Below are 22,819 nucleotides of genomic sequence, written 5' to 3'. Positions count from 1 at the left end.
ATCCCCAAATTTGAATCCATTGGATTTCTTTCTATGAGGTTCCATTTGAGACACTGTTTACTTGAGTTAAGAAGGATAGTGCAAGTGTGTCAGGAAATCTCCCTAAATTTTTTACTGAATGCAACGACGAGCGTTTCTAGAAGGTGTCTGGAACAGCACGGAGGCAATTTTGAGCAATTACGAGTAGAATAGATTTTTTTTATTGTTTATAAACTTGGTTACGTTGATTTTTTTATTTTTCAACTTTTTTCCAATTAAAATATTTTTTTTGTTTTTTTCCTTTTAATGTAGGGATATTCAGAAGACAATTTTCAACAAGAACGAATGAAAAAATATACAGTGTAATTAAAAAAAAAGTTGACTATCGTCTGTCAAAAAAATATCGAATTAGATAATGTCGAAGTGTTTTTCGGACTATTTCGTGGAAGTAGCCTCAAAAATTTTGTTGTAAAAGCTGCAGTTTCTACATATCTGTTTAAGAAAGACATTGAATACCTGTATAAATTTTAGCAACTATAACTAGTTGTATGAAAATGTTCAAATCGCCTAACTTCAAAAAAACGCCAAGGCCAAATAATTTTAATCACATAGACATACCTAATATAAATTTCTTATAACAGAACCAACTGGTTTTTTGCAAAAACCTTAGTATGTTTTTATACTTTTTCGAACTTGAATTTGATGGTGTTACATAATTAATTAGGCTCTTACACGTGCCTATAAAATTAGACTTGTGAATGTGTTCAAAATGTTTAATTCCTGTTGACAGAATGTCTAAGGACCTTCCATTTTTTGTACCACGCAAGGATTTAAAACAACTAGGCGAAAAAGGAAAATACTTAATATCTGCAATATTTTAATTATTGTTAATATTATTGTTATGCTCTATCAGAAGAATTGCCCTTAAAACGACGAGTGAATGTTGTATTAACATTTAACAATGCTCGTTTGAGAGCTTTTCTTGAGAAGAGCTTTTTAACGCTACATAGTTTTTCCAGTAGTCTATTTTGAGATTCCAACAATAATCTGTCTTCACATTTACGTTTAGGTTGCTTTGCAATCGTCTTTCTATTTCCTTGATATCTTTATGAAATCAGTCATTATTTTTCACTCATAAGTACAGTCGGTTGCAAAAAAAAACGGGAATTGAAAATGTTCCTAATGTAAATTTGGTTTTGTCCATTTGTCAATTAATTGTCTTGACAATGCCTATCAAATAATTCTAACCTATCTCTCGTAAGAAGGTTTCACACTATGAAAAAAAATGTGTCAATTTTATTCTGACAGTTTTTTTTTGCAACCAACTGTACTAAGATTTCTGAGAAAGTTGTCCAAATGTGGAAATAAAACAGTAGTTATTTGTATCACAAGGCTGTTATTTTGCAAGCAAAATATAATTATTTTTGTTAAAATATTATCGGATAGGGAATTTATTTTTCTTCCATTGGCAACATAAAAGATCCAAGAAGGGACTCTGATACCACAAAAGTCAATCAATTCCTCAAATATTCAAAACCGTTGTCGTCCTCTCTGTTATTCCTAACCCATCTCCAGTTGTCCATGAGGGTTGTCGACCTGGTGGCCGCCCGCCCGTAAGTCTGATAACCCCCTCGGCCTGATTCGACTTCTGCTGTACACAATGTACAGCTTGCGATAAAGAATACTAATTTGCCTAACGTCAATATTTCACACTCAAAAATTCCATATGATATTGACACACTCAGTGCCGCCAACCTAAAATCTTTCATTAAAAATTCCTGTTTTCTTGCCAAGGCACGCAAATGTCATTTTCAAGACGCTTTAGACGAATGGAAAATTTGTACTTTCAAGACGGAGGCCAAAAAATAAATTGTGATACCTACAATACGTTTTTGTACGAATTTTTAAATAAATTTGAAAGATGTTCGAGGTAGTGAATGTTTTGTTGTTTTAACCTTTTAACAATATTTTGGTTTGTTTGATTTTTAAAGGTGTTAATTTGTTGTTTTAGAAGTATGCCGATCATATTTACGTATGTGGCGAAAATATATTTGCTTTTTTATAGAGATTTACATTTTACAGCAAAAATAACAAAATAAACACTTTTTTAATTTTAGCCATAATTCAGTGAATTTCTTGTTATCGGCATACCTAGTTTTTTAAATTTTCAAGAAAAATGAAACTGGAAAAAACTTAAGAAGCAGACAATAAATTATTTACATAGACAGAATAAAAGTATTATTTCATTGAAATAGTTTCTACAGCACATTCCAATCTTCTTTAATGATATCGGACGCCTTTTCGCCCATCATGATCGATGGGGCATTGGTATGGGCCGAGATTGTAACAGGTATGACACTCGAATCCACCACTCTCAATCCACCCACACCATGAACTCTGAGTCTGGGATCAACCACAGCTTCAGGGTCACCCGCAGTCCCCATCTTGCACGTCCCCACCTGATGGTGCAAAGTTGAGCTTAAGCTTCTAACCGCGCACACCCAATAATCGTCCGAATCAAAAACGTGTTTCTCACAGCCCGGAATGGGTACGTCGTGAATTTGCGAATTGAACCTCTGGAACGCCTCGGTTCTGCTTAATTTTTGAATGTAACGGATTGCGGCGATGAAAGTCCTCAGATCTTTTCCGCCTGGATCGGTGAAAAAGTTACCATAAAGTAAAGGTGCGTCGTATGGATTGTTCGATCGTAGTTTGAGATAGCCTCGAGACTCTGGGTGCAGTAACATGGGGATGATCGACCAAGACGGGGTGTTTTCGATGGGTTTAAACACAGCGTTGTAGATGTCTCTTCGTAGCCGAATTTCGTTGGCAACCACAAGGCCAAAATCCGATTGCAGTGAACCAGTTCCGATGAAAATCAGTTCTATGTCGGGATATTTGGGGTCAGGGATAGATCCAGTGTTGATGTAAGCTAAAGCTTCAACACCGGCGAGGCTAGTGTATACTCCTGTCCCGTTAAGCACCCAATTGAAGAGCTCGCTGGGGTAAAACAAAGCCTCGCGGGGCTCAACTGTTTGGTTTATCGTGAAAGCTAGTCCAAGATATGCGATGTGATCGTATAAGACTTGTCCCACTGGCAAGTTTTTGATCAGTGGAATCTTCAACGATTCTAGATGTTCCTTAGGTCCAATTCCCGACAGCATTAATAGCTGTGGTGAGTTGAACGTTCCTGCTGACAAGATAACTTCTCTAGAAGCTCTCACGATGAAGTTTTTCCCACCTTTTCGAAACATCACCCCATAAGCGCGTTTAGTCTTAGGTTCTATTAATATTTTGGTAACTCTAGCCGACGTCACTACCTTCAAATTCCTCCTGGAATTAACTATAGGATATATAAAAGCATCAGCAGCACTGTGTCTTTTACCAAATTTGATATTAGCCTGGATTTGAGCAAATCCCATAAAGTCTGGAGTGTTATAATCTACGATCTTCTCACCAAGCTGTTGTCCGGCTTGAAGGAAAGCGTCAGTTATTCTTGATTTAAATGGGAATTCTACGGACAAGTGACCACTGGTGTTGTGGTAAGGGCTGTGACATATGTCCCGTCCTAGATTACATTTTTCCGATTTTAAAAAATAAGGAAGGACTTCTTCGTAGGACCATCCGTCATTTCCCTTTGCAGCCCATTTGTTGTAATCTTTTGGATTGCCACGAGTGTAGATCATGTAGTTTATTACTGTGGTCCCTCCCAGAGCTTTTCCTCGTGGCCAAGCACAAATTTGGTCTTTCATCGCTAGGCAAAATCCATCCTGATGTTCCATCGTGTAATTCCAGTTGTATGGAGTTAGTTGAAATACGGGCGCAGCGATTGGTATTTTGGTTAGAGAATTGCCTGGCTTTCCGGTTTCCAGTAGAAGAATTCTCCATGATGGAATTTCTGATAAGCGATTAGCTATGACAGCACCACTTGATCCAGACCCAATTACAATAAAGTCATAATTGTTTTCTACAACAACAGAAAATTATTAACAACATTCAAATTGTTTTACACTTACCAAAATTTTCTGAATTGATTGTCAAAATTTGTTGTGCAGTTGTGGCCAAATTTCCAAGTTGTTCTGTAATTATATTCAGTTTTAAGTTATAATCTACGACGCCATGATTATAACAAGATATTGGTGGAACAAGGAACTGCGTAATGACCAACGCTATTGTGGTGGATATTAGCGCCATTAGAGTATGCTCGAGTGTACGATGATGATCTTGGTACTACAATCAAGTGGAGCATTTGTAATTAATACTAAGATGTTCAAGGGTAAAAAATGTGTTTACCTTGTGTCATTTCACGAGTATGTTAACCAGTTGTTGTTGACATTGCTGTTAGTTTTTAGACTGAAAGATACATCTCGTTTCGTATTTTAAAATATTTTGTAGTTCAATGAAACCGTCAAAACCGGTTCATGATGGTCACGCATTTTGTTAAAGAAACAATAATCACTTCCAGTGATGGAACAGGTGAACATTTTGCTTAATTTAGGTTGCCACACTGATTTACAACACTAATTAATTATTAATTGTCAGTTTTAAAAATGTTAAGAAATTTAAAATATGTATTCAAAATGAAGTGTGAAAATTTTGCGGAGATTGCGAATTACAGAGGACATTACGTACATACATTTATTATACACACTCTGAGTATGGCGGAAAGAGTATTGTTTAATATATGTTTTTTTTTAATTTATTCTAGGGCACGTCTTACAGTCCATAATTTACATGTTTAGTCCAAATTCTGTTTTTTATAATCTTAAAATTCAAACTGTACTTCTTGAATTTTTTCAAGATATCGAGGAAAGATAGTTTTTATTTGAGATTAAGTAAGTATTCTGAGACGGATGATTCACTTTTTTTGGCAGCTACATCCTACAAAGCAACATTAGAACATTTTCATTTCTATTCTCCAACTGACACATTAGTTAGGTGTCCTAGTCGGTTACTTATTTTAAATTCAGTTAGAAAAAGTCCCTCCCCCCCCAAGAATTGTGTCTATAATCTTCTTTTGGTAGTGTGTTTTTTGCCCTTTTGAGAAGTGATGAACTCGTTTGGTGCCATTACTTCTTCATAGCCGTGAAAATGGCTACTTTTCCGCACTTGGTAAACAATATACAATAAGAAGTTTGTCGATAACAAGCATCAAAAAGATATTTTTTTGTTTGGATCTAGTGGCTTCACAACAGGCAAAAGAAGTGACCAACTAGTTCACTCAAAATAACATTTCACTTGCCCCAAAACTTTTCCTGATGTTACCAAGGCTCGTCCGATTGAAGAGTTCACTAATAAATTACATGAAGTAGGATGCAAGTAGGGAATAAGAACCAGCTGAAACGTAGGATGAAATTGGAAGAAAGTTATTCACAATATGATAGATAATGGAAAATTAGTAATGGTGAGGAAGAAGCGAGGCTATTTAAGATTTTGAAGTAGATGGTTGAAATTTTCTTCAAGTAATTCACACTTGCTGTAAAAATTAACGTTTTTTCCTATCCCCACCCTTTCTTTTTCTATTCTTTCCATCCTATTCCATATCCATCTTATCTCCCTTCCATCTTCATTCAGTATTTCTCCCCGTTCCTTTCTCTTCCTCTCTCTCATTTCGCTACATCCATTCCACATGTGTCTCTCCTCATAGCACATTCTGCACCTTCTTTCCTCTCCTTCCATCTAATACCTGTTTTCTCTCTCCTTGTTCCTACATCTAAATCTCGCCATCATTTTTCTTTCTCGTGCACTCTCTCTCCCCAGGAACTCCGGAATTCCCTCTGTCATACACCTCTCATACTGACTCTTGTACCTTGATTTTCTGATTCTTTTCCTTCTTTCCTGCTTGTCTGTGTCTTTGTCCCTTTCACGTAGCTCTACATTCATCTAGTTTACTTGTTCTATTTTCCTTCCGTTACACTCAATCTCTTCACTCTTCTTGTTTCCTATTGAACACCATCATTTTCGTCTTTTCAACATTCATCGTTTTTTTTTCTCACATACTTTCCCAGGTTCTTCATCATGCCTTTCATTTCTCTTTAACTCTTTGTCATAATATCCAAATCTTCTGCAAACTCCAGGCTTCAAACTTTTTCTCAACCTATCACACTCCCCCCCGCTTGTGCTTTCTTTAACATTTTATCCATTCATATCTGCCACATGTATCGTAAATAGCAGGGGGCTAGCGGGCAGCCCTGTTTCACTCCCTTTGTCGTCTCAAACCATTCGCCTTCTTTCTCTCCCACCTTCACTTTGTTTTTTGTTCTTGCTATTGCTAATTAAGCAATGATGAAATTAAAAATAAATGCTGAAAAATTTCTGATGGGGTGGATTTTTTTTTGCCTCAATACTACAGTACAAAGAGAATATAACTCTCATGCGTCATATTATCCCTTTTCAACGATTCTAATTGTCTGGAGGAACGCAGTAAGAGAATATCACAGCGACAATAATTAACAAACGAACCTTTCACTTTATTATGGTTCATTTATAACGGTAACGGTTTCAGGAGAAAAGATGTCTTTATATTTTGAAAAGGGTAATGACAGAAAACTGATCATGATTTAATTATAAAAATGATAAAACATTTATTTATATCGAATATTACAATCACTTTGCAAAGCAGTTGTGGTCAATCAAAAATTTAGCATACAAAATCTTAGATGTATTAAACGAATTGAACATTTGACAGATGTAACTAATGCTCTGTCCAGTCTTCGATAATTAAGTGAGCAGCCTTTTCACCAATCATGATCGATGGCGCCATCAAGTTTCCGGTGATCGCGACGGGGATCACACTCGCATCTGCCACTCTCAGCCTGTGGACCCCGTGAACTTTAAGTGTGTTATCAACGACAGCTTCACCGTCAGTTAATGGCCCCATCCTCGCAGTGCCACTAACATCCCCGGTGGGGACAACCAGATACTTGATCGCACATTCCCAATAAGCGTCACTGCCAAACTCGATTTCCTCGCATCCGTGAATCGAATGATGGTTAACCGTTACTCCCAACTTGAGGAATGTTTCCGTATGAGTTAGCTTGATTGCTTTGCGAATACCCGCCAGCAGAGTGTGGTAATCGATCTCGTCTTCATCCGCCAAAAAGTGCGGCTCGATGAGGGGTTCGTGGAGGGGGTTGGCGTCGTGCAGCTTCAAGATGCCTTTAGAGACTGGATGGTTCAATGTCACCACAATTTTTACGGAATGTTTGTGCTCCAGAGGCTTCCAAATTGATTCGTAATGTTTATGCGACAGTTTCATCCACTTGTAATCCTCGATTTTAGTATTGGTGTTCGAGAGGAACTGCAACTCGATGTCAGGGTAACTGACAGGGTCTTTGGAGACGTCGGTTTTTAAGTATGCCAAGACTTCGATTCCTGGTGACGTGAGTGGTCCTTTTCCGTCTTTCAGATAGTTCAAGGTATTCACGTAGTTGTCGAATTCTTGGAGTTTTGGTTCTTTGTAAATGAAATCTAAACCGATGAAACTCGGGCGAATTCTGAGATTGTGGCCCACTTTCAAATCTGCTACAGTCTCAATATGGAGTCTTTCGCAGTCTTCTTTAGGTCCAATGCCCGACAGCATCAAAATTTTTGGTGTGTTCAACGCTCCAGCTGACAAAATCACTTCTTTCTCAGCTTTCGCCACGAATACTTTACCGTCGTGCAAGTACACCACACCTTGCGCTTCTTTCGTGTGGGTACTTATCAGTACTTTCAGTACTTGAGACAACGGTTTGACAATTAAATTATCACGTTTTGCTGCTGCTTCCAAATAAGCTTCAGCGGTACTATAACGGCGTCCACACTTCGTGGTCAACTGAGGTATTCCCATTCCCAACTGATGTTTACCATTGTAGTCCACCAAATGAATATCAAGTTCTTTACCAGCTTGTAGCGTATGTTCCGCTAAATGTGTCAAATATTGGGGATGCTGGATGTGCTGGGGACCTCCATAATGGTGATGTTTCTTGTCGAACGGGTGGAATTCAATGGTTTCTATTTTTTTGAAGATGGGGAAAACATCGGCAAAGCACCAACCCTTGTTGCCCAAATCTGCCCACAAGTCGTAATCGCGAGGGTTTCCTCTCGTGTACACCATAGAGTTGATGGCGCTGGTACCTCCCAAGGCTTTCCCAGTTGGTATGGTACACTTGTGTCCCTCCATAGCTACAAAAAGACAGAATACCATCATACAATGCACACAAAGGGAGTGCGAGTCGTACCGAGACACGAATAATTCTGAGGAGTTGTGGTGTGTGCCCAGTTGTAAGGGGTGTTCTTTAGGACGTTCCAGTTGTGAGGGACGCGTGTGGCGATACTTTCGGTGGCACCTGCTTCCAGTAGAAGAACTTTCCATTCAGGAATTTCTGATAATCTGCTGGCGAGAACGGCGCCGGAAGTACCACCTCCCACGATGATGAAATCGTAGTGAGCAGCATCTGCAATTAACCAAGAATGTAGAAATATGTGTAACCTTGATTCAGTTCAGCTTAATTAATTTTTACAAAATTTAATAATAATTTTCGCACAATGTGTATCCGGAAACAATAGAATTATTCAAGATTGCGCAATCGAAATAGATGACTTCGAAAATTTGCGACTAACAAAATGTTTGCCAAAGATTCCAAAAGCTTTATTTTGAAAATGTGAGGAAGACTAGTGAGAACTATTTTGTCAGTTGTCACAGTTGGATGAAAAAAAATTTCGGAAGCAGTAAAAGGACCATCTGTGGCGAGAACTATTTTACAGAAGTTTGTTTTATTTTTTTTTATTTCTTAAACTTATATAATTAATCAACTTAAGTACATAACATTTTTGGTTTACAATACAAAAATTTCCGATAATAATGCGGAATCTGAAAAAGTGCCCCGAATGCTTGCAGCGTTTCCACGTTGAATAGCAAGGGAAATCCTCTCGAAAACGATTTTTTTTATTTTGAATCGCCTGATTCCGCAATAAGTCGGTTTCCGATGACATTAATGAAATTTTAATTTTACAGAAGTTAGAATTATTTTTGGAAATACTCATCACAGGCAAAAATTACTAGTTCTAACTAGTAATTGTCTTGGAACTAATATGATAAATCCGAACCGTTTAAAAATGCTTCCTCGTTAGGAAGCCAGATTATTATCTACGCTTCAGTTGTTATAAATGACACAAAAAAATTGTACTTGGCCGTGATATTCAACAATGTTTTAATTTTGATTTAACTAAACAATATTTTAATTTCGCTTTAATAACGAAAGATTTTTTCTCACTTACGTTTTATTGCCTCGTTTAGGTCATGGTGTTCCCAGTCAAAAAGGGCCTCCTTGTGTTGCTCCTCGTTGTAATTGTTGGCAAAACTTTGAAGGGTGTCAACGTTCGATTTGAAATCTTCTATGTACTTGTCGGCCAGAGTAAAGGGCCAGCTGTCGACATGGGAGGCGAAGACATAACTCAAGGTCGAAAAAAGCACGCACAATCTAAACATCTTCTTAACGAGTGATGCGAAATAGCCGGAGCGTTCCTTTATAAGTGAATATTTTGTTTTTTTCTTGTGGGAAAACCACATGCCGAAGACCTGCTGGGTTATCCTCCTAATGCTTTAACGGGAATCCGATGATCGTTAAACCGATGATATTTTTACCTTATTGGTTGGAGAAGGGAACGTAACCGCAATTAGTGTCCTGAACATAACGAGAAGGAAATTTGGTGGTGGACGGATTCCCCGAAGTTTCAGCTGACCTGTGATTTTAAGCTGCGATAAATTTACTATTAGTAAGAATCGAGAAAAAAACTGGAAATCTTTTTGGGATAGTGGTAACACGATAACCATCGTTCCAGATAAAACACTAACATTGATTAATTCGAATAAATCGTGGACAGGGCGGGTCTGCAAACTGGAGAATGCAAAAAGAGTTAATGTAAATATTTTCCTAAACCAGTTGCAACAAATAAAAAATTCCGCCTTAATATCGCAGCAAACAAGATAATAATGTGCCTCTTAAAAATTTTGAAATACTTATGTAGATGTATCTGGTGTGAAATTGTTGGATGTTTAGAATTAATACCGGGTGAGTTAAGTTTTACCGCCCGCACGATTAAGCCAATTAAAAAATTAGTAAAAATTACGAAACTTTAGGGTTACATCCCCTCGATATAAGACTTCAAATGTGTGAAATCAATTTTCCCTTATCACTTAATTCAGAGCCATAAAATTAAAAAAATTGATTTTGAGCAAAAAAAAATGTTTTTCGTACACGCTCATAATTCACAATTAATTCAAAGAGCACATTTATGAAATTCGCATCAAAAGAAAATTATAAGTTGTTGAATTATTCCAATTTTAACATTAAGAGCGAAAAATGACCAAGATTTACAACTGCAGTGTCATAAATAAATATCTCATTGTTGGGAAACATCTGTTGACCACTTTTCTAGTAATTCTCAAGTCCCTAAAGAGTACCATAAACAACCTACATCAACTTCTTTTGTGGAACTGACCGCCCAATTTAATAATAACTCATAGCTAAATTTTGCACTTTAATATCAAATTCCATTTATTTCAAAAACCGGTGACGTTTTCATGATTTCAATGACACCAAATTTTTCCTAAATGTTTGAAAGTGAAAAATGATGTAAATTAATGTAACGGTTATTGAATTAAAACAGAATCTTTACCTGTTTCATTAAAAATTTTGAAATTTCTATAGACTGTTCTACAGTAATACACAATCATTCCTGAATTTTTGGAGGTACAGTTCGATTTTTAAACTTGGTTTAAAATGTTTACACTGTAAAAATCTTCAAAACCAATGAAACTTACAAATAAAACAAAACAACACAAAGTGCTTTGGTTATTACAATATCACAGTAAACAAGATAATGATAATTTCAAAAAAATTAGATGTGTCTGGTGTTGAGTTGTTGAATGTTAACTTATACAGGGTGTCCCAGAACTGCCTCTCCACAGAAAAAAGGGAGTATTTGGATAAATGTGATGATTACAATTTTAAAGAAAAAAAGTCCTATCTCAAAGGATAATCCAGAAAAGACATCCTAAACTTGACCAATCACAGTTGAGCACCCTCAAGGTGGGATGACCGCAGTTTTGCGTTGCCGGAATATTCCACATCAGAAAACTTCAAAATTCTAAGTAAAGCTTTCACTCATTGTTGTGATATAAATAATTACTTTTGCTTTCTAGTAACCTGTCCGATTTTTTAGTAATACCTGAGGACGAGTTTCTGGGATTGGTGAAATGGAAAACTTTATGTGAGCTACAGGAAAATTTATTTTAGTTATTTTGGAGTCTTTTTTGCTGTCGGCACATGCCTGTTTTCTATGGGAAGGCAGTTCTGAGACAGGCTGTATGAGTTTAAAATTATTTTCGATTTTGTTTTTCTTACAAAAAATATTTACATTAACATATTTTGATTTTTAAACTCTAAAAAACGTTGAGAATATATGAAGTATTTGAGCTTTCGATTGAAGAGTGACAATAATAGAGAAATGTTTGTTATTATCTTTAAAATATTCAAGAATTTTGGTGAGGTCAGAAATTATACGAAAATAGCACTGAATTCACTTAATTCGAGCCCGAGCATTAAAAAAGCGCTTCTTGAAACTGGCAACAATGGCATTCGATGATGCATATTTATTTTTTGTAATATATATATGCGTTATTGTCTTCTCTGATTGACTGGGTAAAACGAATTACCTCAGCGGGGAACAGCAGGTGAGAATTCGATAAATTGGGAAATTCCCTCTATCACGCTGGTTGGTTTTAAATAGTCATTACAAAACAATACTTCTGTAATTACCGATTTCCACCTTAATTAATTTAGTTAATAAGTGGATTAAGTTGTTTTTGGAGTTTCTTGGAAATGAAATGTTCTTAAAACTGTAATTACGTTGTTATCGTAATTCTGTGAAATGAAGAAGTGAGGTTAAATTTAATTTCAGCACACAAAATTTTATCTGATCATGTTTTACGTGATTGTTGCCCACAGGGTGTAGAAATGGCCCTGGGAAATAAATTTCCACTCTGCGCATGCGTGTCTCGTACATTACCGGTGATTTAACTGTCATTTTTGTTGGCTAGGTTGATCTAAAAAGTACCGTGCGTAGAACGTGCGAAAAGGCCTATTTCTCACTCGTGTGTGAAATAAATACCTTACACAATATACTATTTTATAAACCGGAATTAAATGAAAAATAAGCAAAGATCTTAGGATAACAATTAATTTTTTAAATTTATTTCATATTACACTTGTACACTTATATTTTCGCAAATACCTATGTTAAATAAACGTTCGTTTTGGATTCCATGTTTTCTACAAAATTACCTTTATTTATTACCATAAGCAGTAGTAGGAGATTGAAGGGCTATCCGTTGTCACCATTGATTCTGAATTGTTTTGTCGGCAGCCTCTTGAATTTCAAATCAATATCATCTTAAGCAGTTTATCTTCTCACAATAAAGTGAACATTTCAGGAGCAAGTCAAACTTTTGTTTTAATTTTAAGTATGGATACTGATATGTATAAATTGACAAGTTACCAATGTTTTACAACCATTAGAAACTACGATTTTATTTTGTTGTTTAAAAAAGCGGGATTGTCGGGTTGACAGCATATTTTAAAATTTCGTATATCTTGATTTCAAATCATTCGGAAGTGTAAAAAACGTCGTATACAGGGTGTTTAAGGTAACAAACTTTTCTGAGATGCACAGCTAGGTTAAATGAACAACTTTTCTTAGTGACATTTTTTTCAATTTGCTTTTTTTATTATGCTGAATTAAACTGGCAAATAATAACTTATATTTTACGCGTGGGATTATAACACGCTGCACTCGTGTTTGTAAATTCCCACTTATCAAAAAAGTTGTGCTTTATACACGATATTTTTTTTTAACTTTTTGAATGTCTGTAGTTGTATTTCGAGAACTCAATCTCCTCGTATCGACTCTCTACTAATGGGAAAGCTTCATCTCAAAGTTTTTAAATAGAAATGAAGCATTTTCGTTTAATGAAGTGACATGTACACTTACCTGTTTTTAAGCTTCTTTTTATTTATCCCTGTTTGTTCATGATTAAACTAGTATTTTACATAATTGCAGATTATATCATTATTCTTGTTTTCAAGTATGTACATATTACCATAAAATGTTGTTTATCGACTGTTACACAACTGCTGCCTTAAAGGTTCTATATTATATTATTTCCAAAACATCTTAAAAGTATTTGTTAATTAATAAGAATTTTGTAACATGTACACTTTAAGAACGAGAAGATGAATAATTTAGCCAACAGTAATTTCACAGTTTTGAAATAGTTATTTTGGAACTCACTAACTTCAAAATGATATTTCGCAAACGCAACAGTTAACCGCGAACGTAGATTTCGCGCACTAGTGCTTCAAAATCATCCCAAAAGCATTGGCCTTTTGAGCATTCTGAAAATAATTTGACTTGATACTAATAAAATCTGGTTTACAAAACGTCATTTCTCCAATTTGGATGTTGAAAATTTCGAAAGAATGTAAATAATTCGATTGACACTTGAGCAAGCGCCATCTATTCACTAAATTGGAAACTATGTATTGGGTAATAATTTAAAAATGCTAATGTTCGTTTCAAAAAATATTGTACAAACTCGGTCCTTCGTCGCTTGTGCCTCAAATAATGCGCTCATGTGCGAAAAATGTCTTCTCGCACTTGGTTCGTAAATAACTATTGCTAATTTGTATTTGATTCTTTAAATATATTCGATGTTATTATAACTCTTTTTTAATTAAAATATTCGTAATGGGTCGAAGCATGTATTTAAGTAGGTATTTTCCCCCATTTAAAATAGATTTATTTGATATCCTCGTATGGTAATATTCATTACGTATTTGTACCATTCTCCAAATGGCCAAAACATGACTCATTTAAACATAATTTAAAAATTTTTTTCTTTCTATTCCTACGTTTTTCTAGTTTATTATTTCTTATAATTGGCATAAACACATTGTTTTAGTTTTGGTATTCTTCAATCCTATAAATGAATGTCGTTAAAAAAAGAGAATTTTATTAAATGTTTTATTAAAATACAATATTTCAAAAATAATATGAAAAAATATTAAGAGTAAAAATGTCTAAAATATCAAATTACTTCGATTGGCTTGTGTAAAACATTTTGTAAAACAGTTTTATAGACATTACAAAGAGAAAACAGTCTTTATTTAAATTTCTTGCGTTGATAAACTAAAACAGTGACAGACACTTGTTGAACATTTATTTCCAGCTTTCCTTAATTAGGTCTGATGCTTTTTCTCCAATCATAATAGCGGGAGCCATAGTATGACCCGTGATGGTGACCGGTATGACGCTAGCGTCGGCAACTCTCAGCTTGTGCACTCCATACACCCTCAGATGGTTATCAACAACAGCATCTTTATCAGTTTTGGGTCCCATTCGTGCAGTTCCCGTGACATGTCTCAAGCTTATCGTCAGATGCTTAATTGCACATTTCCAGTAGGCATCAGAGCCCCATTCGTGTTCTTCGCACCCAGCCACTGGATGGTCGTTAACGACCAATCCCAGTTTTTTCATGGCTTCGGTGTCTGCAAAACTGAGCGCTTTGCGAAGACCGGCGAGGAGAGTGTTGAGATCTTCGTCGTCGGGGTCAGACAGCTGATTGGGGTCAACTAGCGGATGATGGAGAGGGTCTTTGTCTTTTAATACTACGGTACCGGTTGATTTGGGATGGGCTAGCATGACTCCAATATTGATTGATTTTTTGCCATGGACAGGTTTCCACAGACTGTCGTATATTTCTTGCTTTAATCTGAAAGGGTTGGTGGGAGGAGTAGACGATAGTTTTTTCGCCGAGAAGAATATTTCAATGTCGGGGTATTTTGCCTTGTCTTTGGAGACTTCGGTTTGGATGTAGCCGAGGACTTCGCATCCAGTTGTAGATAAGGGACCTTTGCCGTTCTTGAGATAGTCTAGAACCTCATCGTACTCTTTCTCTTCCTCGTGTTCAGTTTCGTTGTAGATCAAGTCGAGACCAAAGAAGGCGATGTGGTCCTTAAAGTTGTGTCCAACGTTCGAGTCATGAACTACAGGAATTTCAAGCTTTTCGAGTTCCTCTTTCGGGCCAATTCCTGACAACATCAGAATTTGAGCAGTGTTGATAGTTCCAGCTGACAATATTACTTCTTTATTGGCCTTGGCCACAAACAATTTCCCATCGTGCAGATACTCAACTCCTACAGCTTCTTTCGTGTGTGGACTTATTATTATCTTTGTGACATGACTGAAAGGCTTGATGACGAGATTCGATCGTTTACGAGCAGGTTCTAGATAGGCTTGAGCTGTACTCTGTCGTTTTCCATGTTTGGAGTTAAGCTGACTGATCCCCAAACCAATTTGTTCCTTGCCGTTGTAATCTACGGATTCTAGTCCCAACTCCTTTCCTGCAGCCAGAGCGTTGTCTGCGATATGAGTCAAGTGTTGGGGGTGTTCTATATGGAACGGTCCACCCCGGTTGTGATATTTGTGGTCGAAGTGTTCCAAATCGGCGTCTTCTGCTTTCTTGAAGTAGGGCAGTACGTCGTCGTAGCACCAGCCGTCGTTGCCCAAATCTGCCCACAAGTCGTAGTCTTTGGCGTTACCTCTGGTGTACAGCATTCCATTGATCGCGGTACCACCACCCAAAGCTTTTCCACCGGCTATCGCACACTGGTTGTCGATCATTCCCTTGCACCAATTCTTCTGGGGCGTTGTGGTGTATGCCCAGTTGTAGTCTGTGTTCTGTAGTAAGTGTCCTAAACGTGGGATTTGGGTGTAGGGCGTCTCGGGACCTCCAGCTTCCACCACGAGTACTTTCCATTCGGGTTTTTCGCTCAAACGGTTCGCGATTACAGAACCCGCAGCTCCAGCACCGATTATGATGAAATCGTATTCTATTCCATCTACAATTCAAATAGTTGCGACATGATTGTATAAAATATATATTTTTTTAATTGTGTACCTGCTTCGGTTTCATTGTGAAGGTCAAAGTCGAAGTTTTCTTCTTTGAAGGTATGTTCGTGGGCTGTTTTTTTAAGCGTTTCAATGCCAGATTTGAACTCCTCTATGTACTTTTGGGTTATTTCAAACGGGGAGGATAGAACGGTGGTTATCAAACCAAGTAGTATTAATCTAAACATGTTTTTCAGTGCGATATTGATATTTCTGTAAAAATAATATGTGTTAATGGATGAATGCGGTTGTAGGTGTTCAAACAAAAAATCCAGTTTTTACTAGTTATAGACATTGTTTTCTGTTTACCTTGAGGCGAAGGGGAAGTTAATAAGCTTGTATCATCATTTTCAATAAATGTATGCATTTATTCATTATGTTTATGAATAATACATTAAATCTTTGTGAACGTATTTTTTAAATATAAATTTCACTGAAGGTAGCCTTGTTTTGTCGATCAATAAGAAATTAAGAAACAGAAAGTGAGATCAGATTAATATCACATAGCGTTTATAAAAAAAATAAATGGTTCTACAGTAAATATACTTCATACATGAGTTAATGTTGTGTTTTGTAGAATAAACAAATAAGGAAGAAATTTGTAGTAAAATATACATTCAAATTTGATACACTTCTTTGTTGTGTTAAATTTTATTTCTGATACAAAAGACACCGATAAAAGTTTGTGTCCACTTAGTAAACAGTGTCGAGAATATAGGTTTGGAGCAAAACAGTTATCAGTTGGTGTATTGAACCCATAAAACTCAAAAAGTGTAAAAAGATAAATGCGTTTATCCATTTTCTTATTTAATTTATCGCAACTGTGAAAGAAGTAACATGAATGTTGATGTGCTTGGCAGACCACGAAGGCGTAGAGTGTACCTATCAGAGATGTAGATTGCTAGAATCGTCATTCAAGAGGGCCACTCAAGACGATAGGTAGCCAGAATCTTAAATGTTAGTCGCGCTGCATAAATAGGGCTTTATCTGCCTCGAGAGAGAAAAGCGTTTGATAAGGCTTTGGGCGACCAGAGAATGCAGAAGAACTGCTGCAACGCTCCAAAATGAGCTGGTAAAGATGACATCAACCAGAATAAGTACCCAAATAATGCGGAAATGAATGTGACTTTAACGCGAGAAGACCAGCTAAAGTACCCCCTTTAAGCCCTGAACAGCGTAGAGCAAGAAGGTTATTTCCTTAAGAATATTGGAACTTATAGACTATACCCTAGAAGAAACGGTGCCATTTGGAGGAGAGTCCATAATGTTTTGGGGTGGGATAACTTTGAATGGACGCACGGAGCTTTTTTTGTAAAATCGTTGAAAACAGGAGAATTCGATACATTTGGAAATGCATTTGCCAAAATGTTATATTTTTGTCCAAATCCAAATCTTTACCTGGAGTCATTGCCGACTCCAATATAGTAGTAGGAAACGATATTTGGACCTCAAAATAAGCCGATTGTCCCTTACAATGGTTTATGGCTTGTCCGTAAAGATGTCATAAATACTACCTGATTTCGGTCGCTTCGGCACTCTCCGAACGTTTGCAGCTTGATGGTTCGTACTCGAAATTTTGTAATGTGTACCAGGAATTTTGACTCTTTCGATAACAAATGGTACCTACATAGGACCACTAATTAAAAATGGCCAATAATAAATATTTATGTCAGGCGAATCTGCCTTGAATTGCAAACAAAAAATGTGAATTTGGTCTTAGGCGAATCATTTTTTTAAATTAGGTTTTATTGTCAAAAATTACATTTATGACAATCCTGATCAGTGCGACCTATTTTTTAATATTTCTAAAAAATTGCAGAGCACAAATGCGTTGAAGACCTCCACTAAGAAATGTTTAAATGCGGCCCATTTCTGAACCTTCAATAATTAGAGTTATCATGAAGGCCGATAGCAATGGACTGTCGCAACCGTTCCAACCCTCATAAAAGTATTAGTACGTTATAAAAACCTCCATGAGTCGTTTCCAAATATCGTTTTCTACTGCTCTACTTGACCAGATATTTAAAATTTTAGTGTAGCGTGTATTTAAGCAAAACAATTGTTCCAGTAAGATAAATAGTTGAGTAACGAAGAAAATTGATATGCTAAGACCAATCATATTACCTGAAACTCACTTTCCCATAGATTATGGAGTTTAAATTGGGACGTAGATATGCTACAATAAACAATATTAAGGTGTTACCAAACGACTTTATAATCCATCAGCAATAATAAATAAAGCTTTGAAGAGAAAAACGTGATTGGAAAAGTTTAACATTCCCCTCCTATAACAAAAATGAAAATTTTCTGTTGCAGAATTATTTCCGAAAATTTTTCTGAGCATTAATCATTACTGAAAAGTGAGAAAAAATTTACAGAAAGTAATTCACATGCAGCTGGAACATTTTGGTAGACTATTTGCTAAAACTTCAAGAAAAATAAATTTATGAATAGAATTACTTAATAATTTGTTTCTGTGATATTTTTCATCTTTGTGTTGCAAAAAATTTTATGCACGCAAATCGGTGCTTAATTTGAATTTAATCTAATGACAAGTGAATATTTATGCATTGTGCAATATTCGACAATTGTCATTTTAATCTCATTCTGTTACGTTTTTTTTTTGTGTGTTAATATAAGCGGTTCTGTTAAACTGTATTTGCATTACTAATCTAAAACGCATTTTTTTAACTTTCACTTTCAATCAAAACAAACGAAGAAGGTGTGTTTTGTGTCCCAAGAACAATGATAGGAAAACAAGAGCATTGCAAATATCTATTGTGAAAAAAATATATGTTTGAAATACGAGTATATCAATCTAGAGCAAATTGGATCTTTTGTTGTTATTTTTTCTGTTAATAAATAATTAATAATTTAAGTTTTTTTTTTTAATTGTGAATATAAAAGCTTTATACACTCACCGGCACAAATGATCTTGAAATTATATTTGTGGTTATTTTTCTTTATTATAGTTAAATTGGGATATTTTCAATGATTTAATCTGACAATACGAGATACTAATTCAAAATGCTATTCAAATTTTGACAATTTTTCATAACATAATTTTTTTTTCTAAAAAATTACTTTTCTTTTTTTTTTTTTCATTAAATTTTCATTTGCTGTGTTTAATGTTTTGTTTGTTGGATATTTTTTTGGCAAAGAATAACTTAAATAACACATCAATACAACATATCAATTTTTTTTTCTAAAACAATGAATTACTTAATTATATTAATAAAATTCGAAGTGAGACGTCTTTTGTGGCGGTCAGTGTATTAATAACATAATTACATAACATTTTTGTTTTATAATACAAAAATTTCCGATAATATTGCGGAATCTGGAAAAGTGCCCCGAATGCTTGCAGCGTTTCCACGTTGAATGGCAAGGGAAATCCTCTCTAAAAGAAATTTCTTTGATTTTGAATCGCTTCATTCCGCGATAAGTCGGTTTTCGATGACATTAATGAAATCGATGGCTTCTTTGCACCAAGGGCCTAAGGTTTCAAATGATAAACCTTTAAACACGTACATAGTTTGACGAAATCATTGCACTATATTTGCTATGTTTGCGTTTGCAAGCCATTTCAGCGGCAAAACCTGAGACTTCAGATGATTTCAATACGTAACTGTCTGCAAGTGTATCTACAACAGTAACAGTAAGGTTTTTGTTTCAAACATTTATTTTTTCATAAATAAATTAATATTTGTTGCTATCTGAAATATTTCTCAACATTTATATCCACAGAAGTAAGTTTTCTGTAGGCGATTCATGGAATTAGTGTAGAATGCATTGGTTTCAAATAATCTAAATCCGATTTTAAACAATAGGGTCAAATCTGATCATTGATGGTTGAGATCAAAATTTTGCTGCTGGTTTGTGGCTGGGATTAAACCACGTAGCATTTTTTGATTGGTTACATTAAGCGTCAAAATTTGGGGTGCTTTATAAAATTGAGTCCACTATACAGCAGTGGGTTAAATAATAACGTTCTGATCCTACTGAAATTACAAACGAGTTATTAATGTTTTTCCAAGTCTGAAAATTGCAACCTTCTGTGGTTGTGCAAACCTGTTTTTAAGGCCTCTTTCACGAGAACAAGAACACATCTGGATGCATTAACCGGTTATTACATTTCTTTAATTATTACAAAACCAACGCAAATATGAACGTCTAGTGTATACACTGTGTACATACCTTAAATATCTATTTGCAGTATTCACCTTATGTTTACACTTAAAAATTATTGGTTATGTTTGTAATGCACTATCACAGATTTAACAGAATTCTGGTCGATTCTCACTTAATTTAAGACAGATATAGGGACTAGTTTCCAAGTTTTTTTATATTATCGCAGATGCTCAAGGACAACCACATTAATTTGACGCTTCTAATTAATTTTTTCTTAAGTTTTAATTAGATGAATATTGATGAAATTTGAATCTTTTTAAATCTGCTAACGATCTATTAAAATCACAAGAAAAAATTTTCATGATAAAAATGTGCGCGTGTTTCAACACTGTAGCGTTAATAATTGATTTGACGCAATTATTATGTCATCAACAATCATTTTCTTTCTAAAATTAATTTGGTGTAAGTCGAGATCAGATACGTTACAAATATCGAATAATTAACTTTTTTATTTGAATAATTATTATCAATGATACGCCTCTTTCACACAAATATTACCAACAATGGATTGCGGGAAAAGTAATAGTTATTATCACATTCCTAACATAGAAAATTTCAATTATCATGGCTAGATATCTGCTCTAGTTTTGTTCAATTTCGCGAATTATTTGGGAACATATTTCGCAAGTTTATCATTAACGAGATGAAACGGCAATATTGCAAAAATCCATGCTTTGTTTATTATCCACGCAAGAAATTCAGTGATTGTAATAAAAGTAGGTTTGGTTCAGTAACTGGAATATATTTGAAATCAACTTACAAGTCTGTTCAAGTACGTTGCAAACTACACTGGAAAACGAGATAAACTGTCAGAATGGCAAATTAAACGTTCAGTTATATAAATCCCATACAGGGTCGCCTCTCTTCTAAGCCTCTTTTACCTTAACAAGTTTCAAATGTCTCCGTCTCTATTTAATCGATAAATCAAACGAAGGTTTATTCTTGAAGGAAGTTTTATCATTGATTTTTCGTTTGGCAAAAAAGATATGTACGAATAAATTGTATTAATTACCTTGCAACAATATAAATTAAGGACAGAATATCGAATATGAAAGCTAGACATTGATATCTTTAACAAAGCGCAATTATTGAACACTTGACCTTTTCATTGTTAAGCGTTTGTTATGACGTTATGTAATTGAACAATTGTGAGAATAATTGAAATGTCAGGTGTTTACTCCCCTCGAAATCCTGTTACTGATTTTTCTTCTAGGCTGCAACAACTTTCGAATTAATTTTTTTCAGCAACGAACTGCACAGAATGAATCATTTTCTCGTATCGAGTTCAAATGTTCTCCGAGTTTGCTGATTCATCGTGTTTGATGAATTTATCTACAAAAATATGGAGAAAAAAGTTTTTGATCTCTTGGCTTTAAATCACAAGTGTTGGAAAATTGTCAGCTTCAAATCTTGGTGATATATTATGAAAAGGAAAATTTGTATGTATCTATGTGTGTCATATCCGCTTATACCTAACAATCTATTGAACAGATTTTGATTGGGTCTTCACTAACAATTAGAGTATTGCTCTAGCTTAGGTTTTAATACACAAATTGCACTACTTTACGAGGAGTAGCAAGCATTTAGAGTGGTCGCTTAGCAACGGCGTGTTCACGGAGCATTCTATGAGGATAAAGCTTTTTTTCTGTATTGTTTAGCGAAATTCACCAGGGCGAATCCGGATAAACAGCCTAGTTAAAAATAAAATGAAAATGTACTTTGTAAGAAGATTTTATACTTCAGTAAATGTGAAATGAAGCAACGACATATATTGAGAGCGTACATTGGCGTGATCGGGTTTTGGTGCCATTCTGATTAAAATTACGTATAATATAGGATTTTTTTCTTTTAAGGTTTAGTTGTCACGCATTTACAATCGCATTCTTTTAATGCTGATATTTTTTTTATTTCATCCTGTGTCAAATTTCATTACTTTACGTCATCAGTTTAAATCCGGGAAAACGCAAAAAACGGCCGGACGCCGGTTAAGTGTTGCTATTAGAAACACAAAAGTAACAATCGCAATAACAATTATTCAGTTTTAAGAATTGTTTTATTCAAAACTACATCTAAATACAAATTAACAATTTCACTATTTCGGCCACAAAGAAGATTACTTACTTTCTCAGACTAAAAACGTTAGTTCACAAATAAAATAATACAACCATTTAAACCAAATCTAAAAAATAGGCCAGCCAGCATAACCTCTTCCGTAATTTTCTTCACATTATTTTCTGATTTCCATTTACAAAAATGGCTGAATTGTTTTTGATACCTTTCACCAGACTTGCTGGGTATTAATTCAGCACAGGCTTCTGCCGATTTTCTTACAATTTCTGGAGGATTTGCTTTAGAAGTCATTTTGACGCACAAAATTATTTCAACAAAATAAACAATTGCTAAACAGCCGTTGCTAATCATGTTCCAAAAATGTGACTAGATTTGGAGCTTTTGTTGAATTATTTTGAAATTAATTTCAATGTTTCTTTCAAACGAAATTTGAGGCAAGATGAAATAAAATACATAACGACATTCGTCCGTGAACTCTTTTTACAGTACTCGTTTCGAGTTTCAAGACTCGGCTCCTTCGTCGCCTCGTCCTTAAACGTCTAACTCGTACTGTAAACTATGAGTTCCCGGACTTACAACGTTAATT

General features: G+C 35.3%; 3 protein-coding genes across 4 annotated transcripts in view; 1 reads left to right on the top strand and 2 right to left on the bottom strand.

Annotated features, from left to right (window-relative positions):
- The window catches only part of Flo2 (flotillin-2), a 152,371-nt gene that overhangs the window by 23,493 nt on the left and 106,059 nt on the right, over positions 1–22,819 (top strand). The window lies entirely within an intron of this gene.
- Positions 2,183–4,424, bottom strand: LOC138128001 (glucose dehydrogenase [FAD, quinone]-like). Of its 2 annotated transcripts, XM_069044186.1 has the most exons (4): positions 4,273–4,424; positions 3,996–4,209; positions 3,365–3,946; positions 2,183–3,322 (listed from the first exon to the last, which is right to left on the bottom strand). In XM_069044186.1, the coding sequence occupies exons 2-4, from the start codon at positions 4,171–4,173 to the stop codon at positions 2,238–2,240; spliced, it is 1,845 nt and encodes a 614-aa protein (XP_068900287.1). In that variant the 5' UTR covers positions 4,174–4,209; positions 4,273–4,424; the 3' UTR covers positions 2,183–2,237. The 2 variants fall into 2 exon arrangements, with proteins under 2 accessions (XP_068900287.1, XP_068900286.1); XM_069044185.1 differs by having other exon boundaries at positions 2,183–3,946.
- Positions 6,539–21,055, bottom strand: LOC138128173 (uncharacterized). Its single transcript, XM_069044355.1, has 6 exons — positions 20,924–21,055; positions 15,983–16,185; positions 14,243–15,923; positions 9,241–9,563; positions 8,202–8,417; positions 6,539–8,145 (listed from the first exon to the last, which is right to left on the bottom strand). Exons 2-6 carry the CDS (start codon positions 16,158–16,160, stop codon positions 6,674–6,676), a joined length of 3,870 nt encoding a protein of 1,289 aa, XP_068900456.1. The 5' UTR covers positions 16,161–16,185; positions 20,924–21,055; the 3' UTR covers positions 6,539–6,673.

Source organism: Tenebrio molitor, chromosome 4 (assembly GCF_963966145.1).
Source record: "Tenebrio molitor chromosome 4, icTenMoli1.1, whole genome shotgun sequence".
Classification (NCBI taxonomy): Eukaryota; Metazoa; Arthropoda; class Insecta; order Coleoptera; family Tenebrionidae; genus Tenebrio; species Tenebrio molitor.
Note: the sequence above shows the minus strand (reverse complement) of the source record. Positions and strands in the feature narration are given on the sequence as shown.

Coding starts and splice junctions, on each gene's coding strand:
- LOC138128001 (XM_069044185.1), bottom strand. CDS start 4,173: ATGGCGCTAATATCCACCACAATAGCGTTGGTCATTACGCAGTTCCTT. Junction 3,947..3,995: donor AATCAATTCAGAAAATTTTG/GTAAGTGTAAAA, acceptor CTGTTGTTGTAG/AAAACAATTATGACTTTATT.
- LOC138128173 (XM_069044355.1), bottom strand. CDS start 16,160: ATGTTTAGATTAATACTACTTGGTTTGATAACCACCGTTCTATCCTCC. Junction 15,924..15,982: donor TCACAATGAAACCGAAGCAG/GTACACAATTAA, acceptor TTTGAATTGTAG/ATGGAATAGAATACGATTTC. Junction 9,564..14,242: donor ATTAAGGAAAGCTGGAAATA/AATGTTCAACAA, acceptor TTCCCGTTAAAG/CATTAGGAGGATAACCCAGC.